Source organism: Polypterus senegalus, unplaced genomic scaffold, assembly GCF_016835505.1.
Source record: "Polypterus senegalus isolate Bchr_013 unplaced genomic scaffold, ASM1683550v1 scaffold_119, whole genome shotgun sequence".
Lineage (NCBI taxonomy): Eukaryota > Metazoa > Chordata > Cladistia > Polypteriformes > Polypteridae > Polypterus > Polypterus senegalus.
In genome coordinates, this window is record NW_024383076.1 from 137,483 (window position 1) to 156,955 (window position 19,473).

General features: G+C 40.3%; 1 protein-coding gene across 1 annotated transcript in view; it reads right to left on the reverse strand.

Moving 5' to 3' along the window:
• Positions 1-2,222, reverse strand: part of LOC120521307 (CD276 antigen homolog) — a 71,492-nt gene extending 69,270 nt beyond the window's left edge. Inside the window, exons 1-2 of the mRNA XM_039743020.1 lie at positions 2,206-2,222; positions 1,696-1,804 (exon numbers count right to left, since the gene is read on the reverse strand). Of these exons, the coding sequence (XP_039598954.1) occupies positions 1,696-1,706 (11 nt within the window). The 5' untranslated portion in view covers positions 1,707-1,804; positions 2,206-2,222. The remainder of the gene's footprint in view (positions 1-1,695; positions 1,805-2,205) is intronic.
• Positions 2,223-19,473: the final 17,251 nt, after the last annotated feature.

A 19,473-nucleotide genomic window follows, 5' to 3' on the forward strand; every position in this document is an offset into this window, starting at 1 on the left:
TTGAATATATAAAGTCAAATATTGAATATATAAAGTAAGCGCTGCAATATAAGTCAAAACTTCAATATATAAAGTCAAATCTTGAATATACAAAGTGAGCGCTGGAATATCCATCCATTTCCCAACCCGTTGAATCTGACCACAGGGTCACGGGGGTCTGCTGGAGCCAATCCCAGCCAACACTGGGCGCAAGGCAGGAACCAATCCTGGGCAGGGCACAGGCATCATTTTCAAAACATTAACCGAACAGTGTTTTTTTAATTTATTTTTCTGAATACATTTTGTTAACTTAGTTCAGTTCAGAGTCGTTTCAATCAATAGATTTTGACTTTGACTTTATATATTCAGGAGTGAGTTTATATACTCCGATGTTGACTTTATAAATTCCGACGCTGACTTTATATATTCAGGTTTTGACTTTATTTATTCCGACAGTGACCTTATATATTCTGACACCGACTTTATATATTCATAAAATCAATGTATTTGCCTGTTTGGCACCCCATAGTATATGTGTGTGTATATATGTATATATATATATATATATATATATATATATATATATATATATATATATATATATGCCAGCAAAACTCATGACAATGACAAAACAATTACATTGTCAATCATGTTACGTTATTATTAAAATGTTTCCTTTTCTTTTTACTTCTCCGCTTAAGCAAGCTGGTATTTTGCTATATCTGTATCTATATCTATATATATATATATATATATATATATATATATATATATATATATATCGATATATATATATATATATATATATATATATATATATATATATATATCGATATATATATCTATATATATATAGATAGATAGATAGATAGATATGAGAACAACACTCATATCAATGACAAAACAATTACATTAACAATCATGTTACGTTATTTTTAATTTTTTTCCTTTTCTTTTTCATAACATAACTCCGCTGAGAAGTGCAGGTATTCTGCTAGTTATAATAATAATTTAACAAATTAAATATAGTTGATGTGATTTCTTAAAGGTAATAATTATCGTGTGGATTAATTTATCTGAAGTCACCTGCTGCATTTTAAGTGCTGAAATCATACTCAGTAAAAGCAAAGCATATATAAGAAAAATGACAATTCATAGTTACCACCGAATTTACTTGATCTGTAAATACACACGCGGCACAAAACACGCATTAAAGGCAGTGTAATCCAATCTGAAAAGAAGCTGCCAAAGAAGACCTCAATGTATTGCTTCTCGTCGTTTAATCAAGGTCTCTTTTCACGGTTGACTATTATGGTTATTTAATCCGGCCGTTTACTTGCTTGTTTATTCTAGCAAAGGGTCAGGCGTTGTCGCTTACGCGATTCTGTAAGGCCAACCATTTGAACATTTTATTCAGCTTTTTTTGAATGCGAAATTTCATGAACAAAGCTGCCTTAAACCAGATTCTACAGGTTTTGTAAAATGTTTCCTAAAAGACTTAATTCAATTAATTAATTTTCGTCGTGTTCCTCTTGTTCATACCACGTCTACAAGTTAAACGTTGTTAAATATAACCGAAAAGAGTGTAGGCTACTCTTTTAACTGAGGAGAAAAGCAGATAGACAATATAAAAACCTTGACCGCGATAACGTGGAGAGTATGTTTCTTTCAATGACAAGCTTATTAAAAACAAGTAACGTTGCTTCCTTTAAATACCTTGATTGCATTTTAAGATGTCTAGATGTTTCTCTCCGGTATTCACAATGTTGAAAATGTATGAAGCTTCTTCAAAGCAAATAACGGTTTGCGCAGCAGTAATTCTATCCTGCGGAAGAGTGACAAAGAGTTAGGTTATACGTCAGATACACGTGGTTACTATGGAGGACTATTTCGGACAAAATTACATAAATAAATAAATGCGCAAATAAAAGTACTGTGAAATGTGAGCCTAAATAAATAAATGTATCATGAAATGAAGCCTTAATAAATAAATGTATCATGAAATGAGAGCATAAATAAATAAATGTGTCACGAAATATGTTCTTCATTGCTTATTTATTTATTTATTTCATTTTGTCCGTAACATTCCTGCAAACCGTCATGAAATACGACGTGAAATAAAACTGTTACTTTCACTCGTCAAAGTTGAGAGGGTGGGCTTTAACACGCCCTCTAGTTACTGATTGGTGAATCAATAGCACAAGAGTTAATTAGAAAAATGCTTACTACTGCCGATGAAATGGATTCTGCCGAAGATATTACGTATTTCAGAGAGAGAATTGAAGATTTATCGGAAGAAATTACAATGTTGGCGGCTCTTTTAGACTCCGATATAGATGAAACTATTTTTGAAATTATCGAAGAACACACGGAACGGACTCGACTACACTCCAGTTCAGGTAATGCAGTTCGCTGCTCTGGACGTCCATCCTTTGACATTCCAGCTGAGTCAATAGAACGCCTTCTGTTATGCGGGTTAAAAGTACGACAGGTTGCAGATCTATATGGTGTATCCTAAAGCAGCTCCAACTAATATTTTGAACTGAGTATAGGCCTATGACCCTTGTTTTACGAGTATAAAGTCAGGTGCATATTCGCAGCTACTTTTTCAAACAACTGTACAGCTCTGATCAGTGGCAAAGTTGTTCAGTTCAAAATATTAGTTGGATCTGCTTTGGGCATTCCATGTAAAAGTACCTAAACTAATACAGCCGTTGCAGCTTACCGTATATCAAACTGGCTCATTCGCCTTGTGATCGTCTTCTCCGATACACCATATAGATCTGCAATCTGTCGTACTTTTAACCCGCATAACAGAAGGCGTTCTATTGACTCAACTGGAATGTCAAAGGATGGACGTCCAGAGCAGCGAACTACGTCACCTGAACTGGAGTGTAGCAGAGTCCGTTCCACCTCTTCTTCGATAATTTCAAAAATAGTTTCACCTATATCGGAGTCTAAAAGAGCCGTCAACATTGTAATTTCTTCCAATAAATCTTCAATTCTCTCTCTGAAATACGTAATATCTTCGGCAGAATCCATTTCATCGGCAGTAGTAAGCATTTTTCTAATTAATTCTTGTGCTATCGATTCACCAATCAGTAACTAAATGGCGTGTTAGAGCCCACCCTCTCAACTTTGATGAGTGAAAGTGACAGTTTTATTTCAAGTCGTATTTCATGACGGTTTGCAGGAATGTTACGGACAAAATAAAATAAATAAATAAGCAACGAAAAACATATTTCGTGACACATTTATTTATTTAGGCTCTCATTTCATGACACATTTATTTATTTATGCTAACATTTCACAGTACTTTTATTTATTTACGCATTTATGTATTTAATTTTGTCCGAAATATTCCTCCATAGGTTACACGAGAAGGCTGTCTTATTTATTATAGGCTGCTGTTAGAGATTGCCTTTTTAATTTGCACCTTGAAAGCACATTGTCAGTGGTCAGATAGCTGTGTTACCCACAATATAAACATTAAAAGTGACACACTGGTGCAGCTCAAGTGCTCAATGTCAATTTCAAGCTGGCACTGATCAATATTGAAACAAGGCAAGCAGAAATAAAAACACCAACATTTTCCATTTTGAAATGATTAAGGTAATTTATGAAGTTTCATGGAATTCCCTTGGGGTCAATTACATTACGTGCAGTTTTACTTTTGTTCTGATTCTGTATTGTTTGTCCAGCAAATTAATTGATCTAGGTCAAAGATATATTTTTTTTTAATTGAAAAGAATCATAGTATAATTGGATAAAGAAATATCATAAATAAGATAAAAATGTGACTGATTTTATTATACTACATTTCAATATTAAGTATTTGTTGTCACTTCACTGTTTATTACGGCTGAATGTTTCACTTGAGTAGCTGTACCTGCATCTCAAATTCTTTTGGTTAGCCTCACCCAAACATGCCCTGCGATTGACTGGCACCCCCCATCCACAGTTGTGTTACACTTTGTGCTGAAACTTCCTGTGAGTTACAAATTAATTTCAATTCCTTGAATGTTATTCTTCTGTTTACTGTAAAAATCTAATCTCAAAACTATAGCATTGTTTTTAAAGATGAATGGTCAACAAATTGTAAATCCAATTGTTAAATTACAATGTAGTTATATGGATGGCAATTTGTTTTCTAAATTAATGTAGTGATATAGTATGTGGTTTGTAGAATGTAAAGTAGTAAAGCAAAAACTCAAACTTGGACCCAAACTAAAAATCAGACCTGATTTTTGAAGTACAAGTGTAAAGAAAGTCGCTTGTTTTTGCTAAATAGTGACATCTAGCGGTTAAACAGTTTAGTAGTATTTTAATGGCATTTTCCTGTACTAGTTGCAGGTGGTAGTTTCTTGCTTTTTTCTTTTTACTTCTTCCTCTTTTATTAGTAGACATTTCAAGACAAATTTTGTTTCTTTCACGCAAGCGTTAAGGCTCTTGTTTGCTAATTTCTATTGGTACATCATAGATTCTGTTGTAAACCTCAAAAGCATGCATTGTGTATTTTAAAATGTAATAAAAATCCCTTTGGTTATGAACACAATTTCCCATGGTATATTATTATATAGCATGTGTGACAGATAGCCGGGGCCCATGCCTGGCCAGGACACCCCTGCACCATATGTACCATGGGGGCAAGGGTGGGAAACCTAGTATCTCCTCTTGGACACTAGATGGCAGCCTTCCTGGGTTGCAGTGGTGCCTCGGACGCCCCCAGGGCTTCATGGGGGTTGGAGTGTTGTGCAGCCCTGTTGGGTTCTGCAGGCGCCACCAGGGGGTGCTATGGCAGGAGCTGCTGGCCCCTTTTGGGCACTGGTCTCGCCACACCTGGAAGTGCAAAAGAAGGAGCCCAATAAAAGGAGCCAGCAACCACCACTCAGCAGCCAGAGTCGGGTGGAAGGAGGACAAAGCTTAGAGGAGGAGTGGTGGTAGGAGAAATTAGTGCTTTGCATTACTTTGTGTGCTGTGATTGGGACTGTGTATTGCCTGTGGGGTTCACGGGGAAGACATGCCCCACAGGTGAAGAAAAATAAATATTTGTTTGTTTTACATGTGCCTCTGTGTGAATCTGTGTCAGGTCAGGTGCAATATAGCGCCTTTCTTACACATGATTGTAAAAAAAATTCTTAGACTTGAAATATGCCAAACCCATCCTATAACTAAAAGTCAGTAATCTTATTTTGTCCACTGTAATGAGCCACCCCTGAATGTACGGTGACTGTAACCTACAACAAATGTTCTGCCGCTGCTTCCTGGAATCAACAATCAGCATCCCTCCAATGCACCTGGAAACTTAATTTTCTTCTCAACATTTTAGTTTGACTACCACCAACTTGAAGTAGAAAGAGCATTAGAATTATTTTAACTACTCCAATCATGTCTCATCCTCATCTTCTTTTGTTTAAATTGTAAAGGCTCAGCTCTTTTAATCTTTCCTCATAAATCAACCCCTGTAGACCTGGAATCATCCTAGTCGCTCTTCTCTGGACCTTTTCTTGTGCTGCTCTGTCCTTTTCGTAGTCTGCAGACCAAAACTGCACATAGTCCAGATGAGGCCTCACCGGTGTGTTATAAAGCTTGAGCAAAACCTCCTGTGACACCACACATCAAGGCGCTATATAACCTGACATTCTGTTCTTCTTTTAGCTGCTCCCATTAGTGGTTGCCACAGCAGATTATCTTCTTCCATATCTCCTGTCCTCTGCATCTTGTTCTGTTACACCCATCACCTGCATGTCCTCTCTCACTTCATCCATAAACCTTCTCTTAGATCTTCCTCTTTTCCTCTTCTCTGGCAGCTCTATCTTTAGCATCCTTCTTCCAATATACCCAGCATCTCTCCTCTGCACTTGTTCAAACCAATGCAATCTCACCTCTCTGACTTTGTCTCTCTGGACCTTTTCTTGTGCTGCTATGTCCTTTTTGTACACTGAAGACCCAAACTGCACACAGGACTCCAGATGAGGCCTCACCAGTGTGTTATAAAGGATGAGCAGAACCTCCTGTGACTTGTACTCCACACATGAAGGCACTATATAACCTGACATTCTGTTAGTCTTCTTAATGGCTTGTCTGGCAGGTGGTAGCGTCAAGTCCACTATGACTCCTAAATCCTTCTCATAAAGTGGACTCTTGATTTTCCGACTGCTCAAAACTTAACATTTTTACTTATTTACTGACATTAAATTTCATCGTCCAAGCCTGTCTACTTTCCAAGTCCTTCTGTGCTGATATAACGGATTCCAAATTATCTGCTAATCCACCTATCTTGGTATCATCTGCAAACTTAACCAGCTTGTTACTTATATTCCTATCTAAATCATTTCTAGATATTAAAAATAGCAGCAGCCCCGCACTGACCCCTGCTGGTCACCACTCTTAACATCGGCCAGTTCTGATGAGGTTCCTCGCACCATCACTCTCTGCTTCCTGTGTCTGAGCCAATTCTACACCCATCTAAAAACATCACCCTGAACTCCCACTTCTTTTAGTTTGATGCCCACCCTCTCAGGTGGCACCTTATTAAATGCTCTCTGAAAGTCCACATAAATAATCTCATCGCTCCAGTTTGATCAGATCCCTTTGTTACATTTTCATAGAATTGCAGCTGCAATGTACACAGGTGGACTAACCTCCCTGCTAAAATGGAAGGTCACACCTTGCCTGATGAGAAGGACACCATGCTGGAAGGAGTGGTGAGAGGGGTTGTTGTCCTGAATGCTGATAATTGAAGGATAATGGGACACTGCTCCATGTGGTCAAAGAGTGTCCCAGTTGAGTAAGTGATTTAGTTTAGTCTCCCACAGAGGTTCATCAGAGCTGTAGTCCTGGAGAATATCCCTGTTGGGTGCCCCAGGTTCTGGCAGGAGGGGTGCTGTCAGGAAAAATCTTTCCTAATTTATGCCTACTTTGCCTTATCTGGAAGTGCAATGCTGTGACATCTGAAGTACTCCCAAGCCTGGCATAAAAGCCACCAGTCTACCTCACTCAGAAAGTTGGGTGGAGGTGGAGAAAGCTTGACAAGGAGCAATGAAAAGAGAAAAAAGTAAAGGATTTAAGCATATTCTGTTATATTGTGCTTTGTTGGACTGACTGAGAGAAGCCTGGGACTGTCTTTGGAAGTGGTGTCTAGTATTTGGGTCTCTGCTATATCCCCTAATAGACACACAGAATATTAGTGAAACACAATCTCCTCATCTGAATCCATGCTGACTGTTCACTGATACAGTACTCCTGTTCTTGCCATGTCATGCTCAGTGCTTTCCTTAATAATTTCCTCCTTTAATTTACAGTGCATATTAAGTTACTTTGATCAGCCTGTTCATTCTTGTTATATATATATATATGGATAATAAGTGCTAGCCTCCTTTCTTTAGAAATTTCTCCAGTGCATCAAGGGTTCATACAGTATATATACTCACTAACCTCCTTAGGAAGATAGATAGCACTTTATTTCTCCCCAGGTGGAAATCTGTCTTTTTTACAGAAGCATAATGAATACATAAATAAAGATTATATTATGACAAACAACAACAGCCAATCAAACCCCAACCCTGCTTTCAAATACACAACAGAATAACTAAAAGGAAGAGAAACCTCTGGCTTGGTAGTCCCAGTCCCAGTGTGGCGCTATACAGATGTATTGCTGTTGTTATAAAGGACCCCTAGTCACGTTTCTTGACCCACTTCTGCTAAATAATTCATTGGCTGAAAATCCTCAATGTTGATGTGTCACAGAGATGTGCAGCATTGTTCATAATAGCACTCAGTTTTGGTTTCACTCTCTACATCACTATGTCCTCCAAGGAGTCCAGAGTGCGTCTAAAAACTGAGCCTGCCATTTTAATTAGCTTGTTTACTCGGTGTGTCTCTTCTGAGGTAATGATGCCAGCACAACACATCAGTGTAGAAAATCGCACTGTCCATCACAAAGTTACAGAAGATGTGAAGGAAGTCACATCCCACATTAAAGGAGGAATTTAAAAACTATAGACCTATTTCAAACCTTCCTTTTCTTAGTAAAATGCTGGAATGTGCTGTTGTGGGCCATTTAAACACCTTCTTGTCTGTAATGACCTGTTTGAGGAATTCCAGTCTGGTTTTAGGGCCAATCACAGTACAGAGACAGCACTCGTCAGGGTGACTAATGATCTCCTAATGGCAGTAGATTCTCTTTAACACTAATGATCTTTTTAGACCTCACTGCTGTTTTTGGTATGGTCCATCATGGCATTCTTTTGTTTTGACTTGAGACTTGAGAAGGAGTTAAATATTACTGGGAAAGCTCTTACATGGCTTAAATCATATCTTGAGGGCCGTCAGCAGTTCATTACTTTCAGTAGGTTTAGGTCTGAACCCTTTTTATTTGTTCCAGGGTGTCCCTCAGGGTTCAGTTCTTGGCCGTCTGCTTTTTATCATTTATATGCTGCTTCTTGGTGCCATTATTAGACGGCACGGTGTGCAGTTTCATTGTTATGCTGACAATACACAGATTTATTTACACCCTGAGCTTATACAAACACGACCTTCTCCTACACTGGTTGCCTGTTTGGCTGACATCAAATACTAGCTGGCTGAAAACTTTCTCAGACTAAATAATGATAAAATTGAGGTTTTAATTATTGCATCTCCAGGCACTTTACAGAAAATAGACAATTCCTCAGTAAAAAATCTGCGGCTTTATTACGCCCTTGTCTGCACAGGCTAAAAATCTTGGTGCTCTTCTTCATCTTACACTTGCCTTTGATCCTCCTATTAATAATATTACCAAGGCTGCTTTTTCCATCTTAAGCAGATTTCGGGGCTGCGTCCATTGCTGTCTGACACTTCCACTGAGACGCTTATTCATTCTTTTGTCAGCTTGTGACTTGACTATTACAATGCAGTAATATTTGGTTTCCCTGCTCAGAGTATAAAAAAATTACAATATTTACAAAATTCAGCAGCAAGTGTGGTTACCTCCTTAAAACTCTGAGAGCACATTACTACTACACTTTTAGAACTGCATTGGCTCCCTGCTCCTTTTCATATTCAATATAAACTTCTCCTTTTAGTTTTTAAGACTCTTCATGGTCAGGCCCCACCTTACTCATCTACTTTATTTCCTCTCTATGCTCCATTATGTTTTTACTCTCCGCTATTAACCATCCCATTATGCAGACTGTGCACTATGGATGACAGGGCTTTTAGTGGATCAGGGCAACAGCTATGAGATGCCCTGCCTTTGGAGCTCCGTGCATCTACCTCATTTTCTGTTTTTAAATCTGGACTTAAAACCCATGTTTCTATTGCTTTTTGTTGTTCACATTAACAGAATCCCTGAAGCCTACAAAAAACCCCGTAATCCCGGCCCACCTTAAATTCCTTCTCACTTCTCCATCAGTGTCTTTTGTTCTGTAAATGTGTCAATCAGCATAAGCAGCCAGAAGCCTGCTATCCCATCAACCCCCTTGACGGAGCTCAACACGGGCAAAAAGTTCTCCTAGCTCAAGCCAAGGCTCCTTATCTATGTATGAGGTTCCTGGAGTTGTATACAGTAAATGATGCACTATATCGTTATTTGGAATACATGCATTTCATGAGTGTTCCATGTCTACAAAGATCTGGGTAAGTGTAGGATGAAAGAAAATGCGAGAAATGCAAGAAATGTTGAAAACATACCTAAAGCAGAAACTTTTTCTATTTTATACTAATAATGACGTGAAGTGTATAATGTGTGAAGACTTTAGAGCAAATATCAAATAAACATGTGTACTTTTATTCAAGAATATAACCAAAGAAAAAAAAAGCATTTGACTTACTTGTGGTCAATGAGTTAAAAACCCAAGCTCAAATGTCAATTCGACAGGAAGTTTACACGTATTCCTGAATGGCGCAGAGGTAAGAATTTCTGCCTTATAACCCACAGTTACCGGGTTTGAGATTGGGCATTTTGAGTAATGAGCTGCTATTATTATTATTATTATTATTATTATTATTATTATTACTATAATAAAATAAAACATACATTTGATTTGAGCCTCTAACACCCAGTGTAAAGTTTGGCTACTTGTAAAAGTTTGCGCTTATTTTTGTATTATTCAGTTTTATTCTGTCAGTGATGTTCACGTGGTACAGCGAACTTGCCTCTCCCTCTCTGAGTTGATGGCATTTATCTCCATTCTTTTCACAAGAGCAGCACTGTGGCTGAAGCCTGCTCAGAACTATTTGTTGTAGTAACAATCAAATATACGATGTCCCGTGGCTGCTATCAGACAGGACAATGGCAGAACAGTAACATTAGACAGCTTCTTCACAGCACTTGTACCGGCTGCACCGCAACACAACTCTGCTTGGCACCTTAAAGTAAAATGGGACTTCAACCTGCAGCTAAAGTCACTTCAGTACGCGAGCAATTCGCCACACTAGTGTTTAGATCTGGCAGTGCCATGCTGATGGTGTATGCACCCAACCTTTACAACAGGTGTTACAGACTGAAATCAAAGATTTCTTCTTTTTGGACTCAACTTTGGGTCAGCTTGTGCTAATTGACGCATTTACAAAATAATAGATGCTGATGAAGAAGTGTGAAGGGATTTAAGCTGGGCCAGGATTTTAAGTATTTTTGTAGGCTTCAGGAATTCTAGTGTTAATTATGTTCTATATTGTACTGTTTGAGGTTATGCATATTATTGTACAGTGGCCTTTGGTACCTTGAAAGGTGCTTTTAAATAAAATGTATTATTATTATTATTATTATTATTATTATTCTGTGGTGGGCTGCCGCCTTGCCAGGGGTTTGTTTCCTGCCTTGTGCCCTGTGTTGGCCGGGATTGGCTCCAGCAGACCCCTGTGACCCTGTAGTTAGGATATAGCAGGTTGGATAATGGATGAATGTATTATTATTATTATTATTATTATTATTATTATTATTATTATTATTATCAAAGGAATGCAGTCTCCTATGCCCTCCTCTTTTCTTCTATAGTTCCTCTGTTATTAGGCCAGTCCAGTCTGTCATTAATGTGGACCCCCAAGTATTTGTACAAGTGTACCACCTCTACATACACACCCTGATTAGTGACCAGACATGGAGGTTCTTTGGTGCAGTGAAAGTCAATAAGCAGTCCTTAGTTTTTACTGATATTAAGTGATTCTTAGTGGTGCTCCAGTGTTGCTCACACAGTCCTTGAGCATCACAAACTGCAGTTTACCAAACAGATAGTCCATCTGGACATCAGGGGCTCATTCACTTGCATATCTCTAAGATGAACCCTTAACAGTAATGGTTGGATGCTATTGAAGGCACTGTAGAAATCAAAAAGGATCATCCCGATGAGAATACACTTTATAGAGCACATGGGAAATTGCATCTTTCACTCTAATCTGATGAACTGCAGTGGGTCAAGGTTGTCAATAACAAGAGGACTCATATAGTCCAGGACCAGCCTCTCAAAGGTCTTCATGATGTAAGATGTAAATAACACTTGCACCTTCGAACATCCTGCTATAGCACATTTAAGTAAGAAAAAAAAGTTGTTTTCTCCATCTAGTGGTTAAATTGAAAAACAAAAAAATAAGCATCCTGGAGGTACAATATCTACTCAAGACAATAATCCACCTTTGCCAATTAATAATGGCATAACCTAAGACCTGATTCAGGTTGGATATGGATTGCAATGACTTGGGGCACCAAGTTAAATGCACAATGAAATGCACCCTTAATATACTGAACTAGCCATGTGCGCCCAATTACGTTGAGTGTGTTAAAGTTGTCTGTGAAGGGCTACCTGTTTAAACGCGGCTGCCAGTCGTGAACTGGGCCCTTCGTCGCACAGCATTATGATTTTTTATAAGGGAAACAAATTTAAAAAAGAAAACCCTTGGACATTGATTCGATAGGAACAGCCCACTCGGAATCACTGTCCGAATAGTAATTATGTGGTGGTGTAGGAGCATTTCTGTTTCTGTCCGTTCACAGTCCGTCTTGTTTTCATGACACTATCGTTTCCTCTCACGATGTCTTCTCAACCTTTCTCCAATCTCGCAGGTTGCTTTGTGGCAATCCAAAGAGTAAGGCAATATACACGGAGCAATGGTTATTAATGGGGGACACATAGGAATCCAGGCTCTTTAAAGCATAAATAGGGATCACTTCACTGACATGTGAGCAAGCCACAGTACAACGTGAGTCGCACAGCACTCGCCGGCTACAACGTAACAATAATAATTTCCGGAACATGCTGTTACGTTGTCATTCATTTTACCCACTGTCTTTCTTTCATTCATATGTTACGTAGGCACGTACCTTTTATCTTCGGCAATCTCATTCTCTAACCAGGCCTCAGGAGCTAATCAGCGTAACACTGTCCACCACCCCTTTCGTTATTCCGGCACATTGTTGACATCCGTGAGTAACAACAACGTACCAAACTGGAAGGTGGTCTACGCATGCGTGGAATTCGTGGACAAACAAAGATCAAGATCTAAATGAAGATCTCTTTAGTTAATTTAAAGCACAACAATTTGTTTAGTTTGAATGTCTGTGTTTTGAGGTGTGACTGGCGTACTACAGTCTTCAGTAGTATAAGCCTGGAGGAGATTCTTAATGCAATGCCTATGTTTTAGCTGTCTCTCTACTGCCATCTAGTGCTTCTTCTTCTAATTCATTCGCGGACAAACAAAGATCAAGACCCAAATGAAGATTATATATAGAGATATTTTTCCATCCATCCATTTTTCTAAATTCACTTTATCCAGAGCAAAGTCGCAGGGAAGCTTGAGCCCAGTAAGCATAGGGCACAAGGTAGGAACAATGCCAGGACAGGGCACCAGTCCATCAAAGGGTAAGCACACATACATACATACATATTAGGGTCAATTCAGCAACATCAACTCACCTAACTTGCATTTCTTTGGACTATGGGAGGAAACTGGGGTACATGGGAAAAACCCACAGGAACACGAGGCGAACATACAATAAATATTCTTATATTGAGGATGAGAAAACTAAGTAATGAAGATGATTTATCAAATGAATGCAAGTGGTAATTATATTTTGAGGTTAAAAACAGAATAACAATAAATGACATTTGTTTAGGAATTAGACGTTTAGGTCAGAAGGCTACTGAATTAAAACTCATTCCTACTGTAAGGATTGAAGAGAAGGAGTTAATCTCTCTCTCGCGTTCCCAGTGTTCATTTGACATGTCCTCTGAGCAGGTCCTCAGAAATTAACACGACTCGTGCATGAGTTGCAGTCGGGGGGCACAGTGTGATAAAAGTCAGAATGTGATGTCAGAGTGTCTGGTTACTATCTACATGTGACAGAAAGCCGCTTTGCTGATCCTATGGGATCAATGTGCATGCTTCAATGTTTGATGAATAGTTCAATGTGGTGAAGCAAAATGCAGACATACAGATGCATTCATGGTGCTTTTATATTCAAGCGTCGCATATTCCCAATCATAATGACACATTTTAAAAGTCTCACAAACCATCTTCTGTACTGTCTTTTTTTCTGGGGCTTCCTCCTGACCTGACAGCAGTGGCAAGCAGCAATAGATCGCCACACTGAACACATTAAATGTATGATATTGCAACTCTCTGCACATTTAGAATCTTTAGATTTATACTTGATATCAATTTCATGATGAAATTGTGAAAAGGATACTATATAGCACCCTACCCGGCACAGACTGACACAGAGGCACATGTAAAATCTAGCAAGACTTTTATTTTTCTTCAGCTGGAGGGCACGTCTTCCCCGTGAACCCTCCAGCCACAACACAGTCCCAAAAGCACGTTATCAAACCACAAATACACTTCCGTTTGGCACCGTCACCCATCCTTGACAACCTCATCCTCTTCCTCCCAATTCTGGCCTCGAGTGGTGGTGGCTGGCCCCTCTTATAGCCCACTCGGAAGTGTTTCAGGTGTTTGACTACCTGGTCCCAACTGCACTTCCGGGTGGGGCTGTAGAGTTTTCCAAGCTGGCTCAGGGACCCATGCAGCACCCCCTTGCATCCACCCCAGATGCCAACAGGGCTGCCCTGCAGGAAACTGAGGCACCCTCGTCAGCCAGGGAGGCTGCCACCAAGCATTCTGGGCGAGGTACTGAGAAGCCCATGGTTGCTCCCCCGGAACATATGTATAAGGGGCGTCCCGGCCGGGCACAGGACCCGGCCACCCGTCACAAAATTCTTTAAAGTATGTATGTTACATTTTAGAAATAAGTCATTAATTTCGTTTAAATAATGAATACTGTTAATAATTACACACATGGGGATGACACGATGGTGGAGCGGTAGCACTGCTGTCTCGCTGGGAGTAACGTTGCTGGTATTCCCTATCTGGAGTTTACATCTTTTCCCAGGTGGGTTTCCACACTGTGCTCCGGTTTCCTTCCAAAGATATGCAGATTTGGTGATACTAAAATGACACCAGTGTGTGTGTGTGTGTGTTTGTATTCACCTTGCAATGAGCTGATGCCACGTCTAGGGATTGTTTCTGCCATCTGCCCAATGCTAGCTGGAATGGACTCATAATTGGATCGATGGATTTAATCATTAAACATCCTTTTCAGAGATATTACAGTAAGGTGTCATCAGAATTTAATGAGTGTTCCAGGCAATTTACAACACAGCGAAGCCGAACCTGTTCTCACCGTGAGGATATCTCGCACTGCCACCTGGTGGATTCCTCCAGATTTACGTAAAGTACACGCGCAAGTATAAACAGTAAAACGCTTGCATAGCAGAAGCGTCCGCTGGAGTATGCGTCACGTCGCGTGAAGTATAAACTTGGCCTAGGCTAGACTATAGCTATTTATACTGGAAAACATTAGTGTGTAAATAAATGTGTGTTGTTTTACAATTGGAATACTTTGATAGAGCTATGAGATAGCATTTTCTAACAATTACTAATCTGTTAAACACATGGAAGACCTTGCCACAGCCTGTGCAATTTTCATAATCATCAGTAACTCTGATTAACTATATATCATATTATTTTAAACATATAGACATACATATTTATTAATTGGCAGGGTAATGTGCAGTTCTGCAGCATCATGGACCAGGAGCCCTCAGTTTGAATTCAAAACCCTGCACTCATCTGTGTGGAGTGTGCCCCTTTCACCTTATATATTTGTTTCCTCCAGGCAATTTGATGTTCCACCAACAACCCCACTCAATGTGTACATTGAGTAATTGGAAATTTTAAATTGGCATTGTGTAGATTTGTGCAGGAGTGGGCCCTGCAATGGTCAGGCATCCTTTCTAGGACTGGTTCTTGCCTTGCACCTAATGATACTAGCATAGACCTATATTAATTTCATTTGAATGAAAAAAAGTTATAACTCTAATCGTAATGACTGAATTTGAAGTAAATCAATCAGGGGTGCATTTCCAGGAAGCTTCATAAAGCCAAGTATTTTGTTATCTGATACTTAAGATTACTTGTTAATTAGCGAGTGTTTCCTGAAACCCTTCATAACTAAATAAGTACTTTAACTCATTTGTAAATTAACTAGTGAACCCACCCACTCATTATTTTAACACTGCTCTTTATTGGGACTTTTACTGCCATTTCTGTAACCGAGAGACAAATGTCGCCTTAGGTAGATCACAAAACAAAATAATCTTCTTCTTCTTTCAGCTGCTCCCGTTAGGGGTTGCCACAATGGATCATCTTTTTCCACATCTTCTTGTCCTTTGAATCTTGTTCTGTCACATCCATCACCTGCATGTCCTCTCTCACCACATCCATAAACCTTCGCATAGACCTTCCTCTTTTTCTTTTCCCTGGCAGCTCTATACTTAGCATCCTTCTCCCAATATACCCAGCATCTCTCTTCTGAATATGTCCAAACTAGCACAATCTTGCCTCTCTGACTTTATCTCCCAACCGTCCAACTTGAGCTGACCTTCTAATGTCCTCATTTGTAATCCTGTCCATCCTCGTCACACCCAATGCAAATCTTAGCATCTTTAACTCTGCCACCTCCAGCTCTGTCTCCTGCTTTCTGGTCAGTGCCACCGTCTCCAGCCCATATAACATAGCTGGTCTCACTACCATCCTGAAGACCTTCCCACTCACTCTTGCTGATATTCATATGTCACAAATCACTCCTGACACTCTTCTCCACCCATCCCACCCTGCCTGCACTCTCTTTTTCACTTCTGTTCCACAATCCCCATTACTCTGTACTGTTGATCCCAAGTATTTAATCTCCTCCACCTTCGCCTCCCTTCATCCTCACCATTCCACTGACCTTCCTCTCATTTACACACATGTATTCTGTCTTGTTCCTACTGACATTCATTCCTCTTCTCTCTAGAGCATATCTCCACCTCTTCAGGGTCTCCTCATCCTGCTCCCTACTATCACTACAGATCACAATGTCATCAGCAAACATCATAGTCCACGGCGACTCCTGTCTAATCTTGTCTGTCAACCTGTCCATCACCACTGCAAATAAGAAAGGGCTCAGAGCCGATCCCTGATGTAATCCCACCTTCGTCACTCCTACCACAGACCTCACCACTGTCACACTTCATATCCTGTACCACTCTTACGTACTTCTCTGCCACTCCCGGCTTCCTCATACAATACCACAGCTCCTCTCTTGTCACCCTGTCATATGCTTTCTCCAGGTCCACAAAGACACAATGCAACTCCTTCTGGCCTCCTCTAAACTTCTCAATCAACATCCTCAGAGCAAACATTGCATCGGTGGTGCTTGTTCTTGGCATGAAACCATACTGCTGCTCACTAATCATCACCTCACTTCTTAACCTAGCTTCCACTACTCTTTCCCATAACTTCATGCTGTGGCTCATCAATTTTATCCCCCTGTAGTTACTACAGTCCTGCACATCCCCCTTTATTCTTAAATATCAGCACCAGTACACTTCTTCTCCACTCCTCAGGCATCCTCTCACTTTCCAAGATTCCATTAAACAATCTGGTTAAAAACTCCACTGCCATCTCTTCTAAACACCTCCATGCTTCCATAGGTATGTCATCTGGACCAACGGCCTTTCCATTTTTCATCCTCTTCATAGCTGTCCTTACTTCCTCCTTGCTAATCTGTTGCACTTCCTGATTCACTATCTCCACATCATCCAACCTCTTCTCTCTCTCATTCTCTTCATTCATCAGCCTCTCAAAGTACTCTTTCCATCTGCTCAACACACTCTCCTCACTTGTGAGTACGTTTCCATCTTTATCCTTTATCACCCTAACCTGCTGCACATCTTTCCCAGCTCGGTCCCTCTGTCTAGCCCACAGGTCCTTTTCTCCCTCCTTAGTGTCCAACCTCTCATACAACTCATCATACGCCTTTTCTTTAGCCTTCGCCACCTCTCTCTTCACCTTGCTCCTTATCTCCTTGTACTCTTGTCTACTTTCTGCATCTCTCTGACTATCCCACTTCTTCTTTGCCATCCTCTTCCTCTGTATACTCTCCTGTATTTCCTCATTCCACCACCAGGTTTATTTTTCCTCCTTCCTCTGTCCAGATGTCATGCCAAGCACCCTTCTTGCTGTCACCCTTACTACATCTGCTGTAGTTTCCCAGCTGTCTGGTAACTCTTCACTGCCACCCAGTGCCTGTCTCACTTCCTCCCTAAACTCAACCTTGCAGTCTTTCTTTTTCAACTTCCACCATTTGATCCTTGGCTTTGCCCTCACTCTCCTCCTCTTCTTGATCTACAGCGTCATCCTACAAACCACCATCCTATGCTGCTTAACTACACTTTCCCCTGCCACCACTTTGCAGTCTTCAATCTCCTTCAGATCAACTCTTCTGCATAGGATGTAATCTACCTGTGTGCATCTTCCTCCACTCTTGTACATCACCCTATGTTCCTCCCTCTTCTTAAAATACATATTCACTACAGCCATGTCCATCCTTTTGGCAAAATCCACTATCCTCTGACCTTCTTCATTCCTCTCCTTGACACCATACCTACCCATCACCTCCTCATCTCCACTGTTCCCTTCACCAACATGTCCATTGAAATCCGCTCCAATCACCACTTTCTGTCCCTTGGGTACACTGTTCATCACTTCATCCAACTCACTCCAAAAATCTTCTTTCTCACCCATTGCACACTCAACTTGCGGTGCATATGCACTAACAACATTCATCATCACACCTCCAATTTCCAGCTTCATAATCATTACTCTGTCTGACACTCTTTTCACCTCCAAAACACTCTTGACATGCTGTCCTTCAGAATAACTTCTACTCCATTTCTCCTTCCATCCACACCGTGATAGAACAATTTTAACCCACCTCTGATCCACCTGGCCTTACTCCCCTTCCATTCAGTCTCTTTACGCACTATATATCAACCTTCCTTCTCTCCATCATATCTGCTAACTCTCTCCCCTTACCAGTCATACTGCCAACATTCAAAGTTCCTACCCTCAGTTCCACTCTCTTTACTTTCCTCTTCTCCTCCTGCCTCCGGGCAAGTCTCCCCCCTCTTCTTCTGCTTCTTCTTCTTTGGCCAATAGTAGTCCAATTTCCACCAGCACTCTGTTGGCTAATAGTACTGGTGGCGATCATTCTTAACCCAGTGTTCGGCCGATCCGGTATGGAAATTTGTATTGTTGTCCACATATTGATTTGGCAAAATTTTACACCGGATACCCTTCCTGACATAACCCTCCCCATTTATCTGGGCTTGGGACCGGCACAAAGAAACACACTGGTTTGGGCATCCCCTGTGGCTGGGTTTCACAAAACACAATAATAATAATAATAATAAAAAATAATAATAATAATAATAACCTCACAGTTAGGAGACCTGGGTTTGCTTCTCGGGTTCCCCCTACGTGGAGTTTGCATGTTCTCCCCGTGTCTGTGTGGGTTTCCTCCCACAGGCCAAAGACATGCAGGTTAGGTGCACTGGTGATCCTAAATTGTCCCTAGTGTGTGCTTGGTGTGTGGATGGGTGGGTGTGTGTGCCCTGCGATGGGTGCCCTGCCTGAGATTTGTTTCCTGCCTTGCGTCCTGTTTTGGCTGGGATTGGCTCCAGCAGACCCCCGTGACTCTGTGATTGGATATAGCGGGTTGGATAATGGATGGATGGATGGATAATGGATGAATGGATAATAATAATAATAATAATAATAATAATAGGTAAGTGTGGCAATATAAATATAAAATTTCAATGTAGGCTATAGATTAGCACAAAAGGGGCTCTTTGTAGTTTTAACACCTGCTGAAAATCTGAATACATAATAATCAAAGCAAATTATGTAATCAGCCACATCCTTTAAATTTGGAGGTTGAATCATCCATTAGTTCCAGCCACTACAATAGCAGCTGTCCAGAGAAGTGTGCAACTCAGTTGGAGATGCCATTCGAGTCAGTGCTATTCAAGAAGCCAAGGGAGACCTGACCTCTATGGACCATCTTAGTAATCAACAATTAATACAGTAGTACAGTTTGCACAGGGGCAAAATAATCACCTTCCTTTGTCTGGTGCA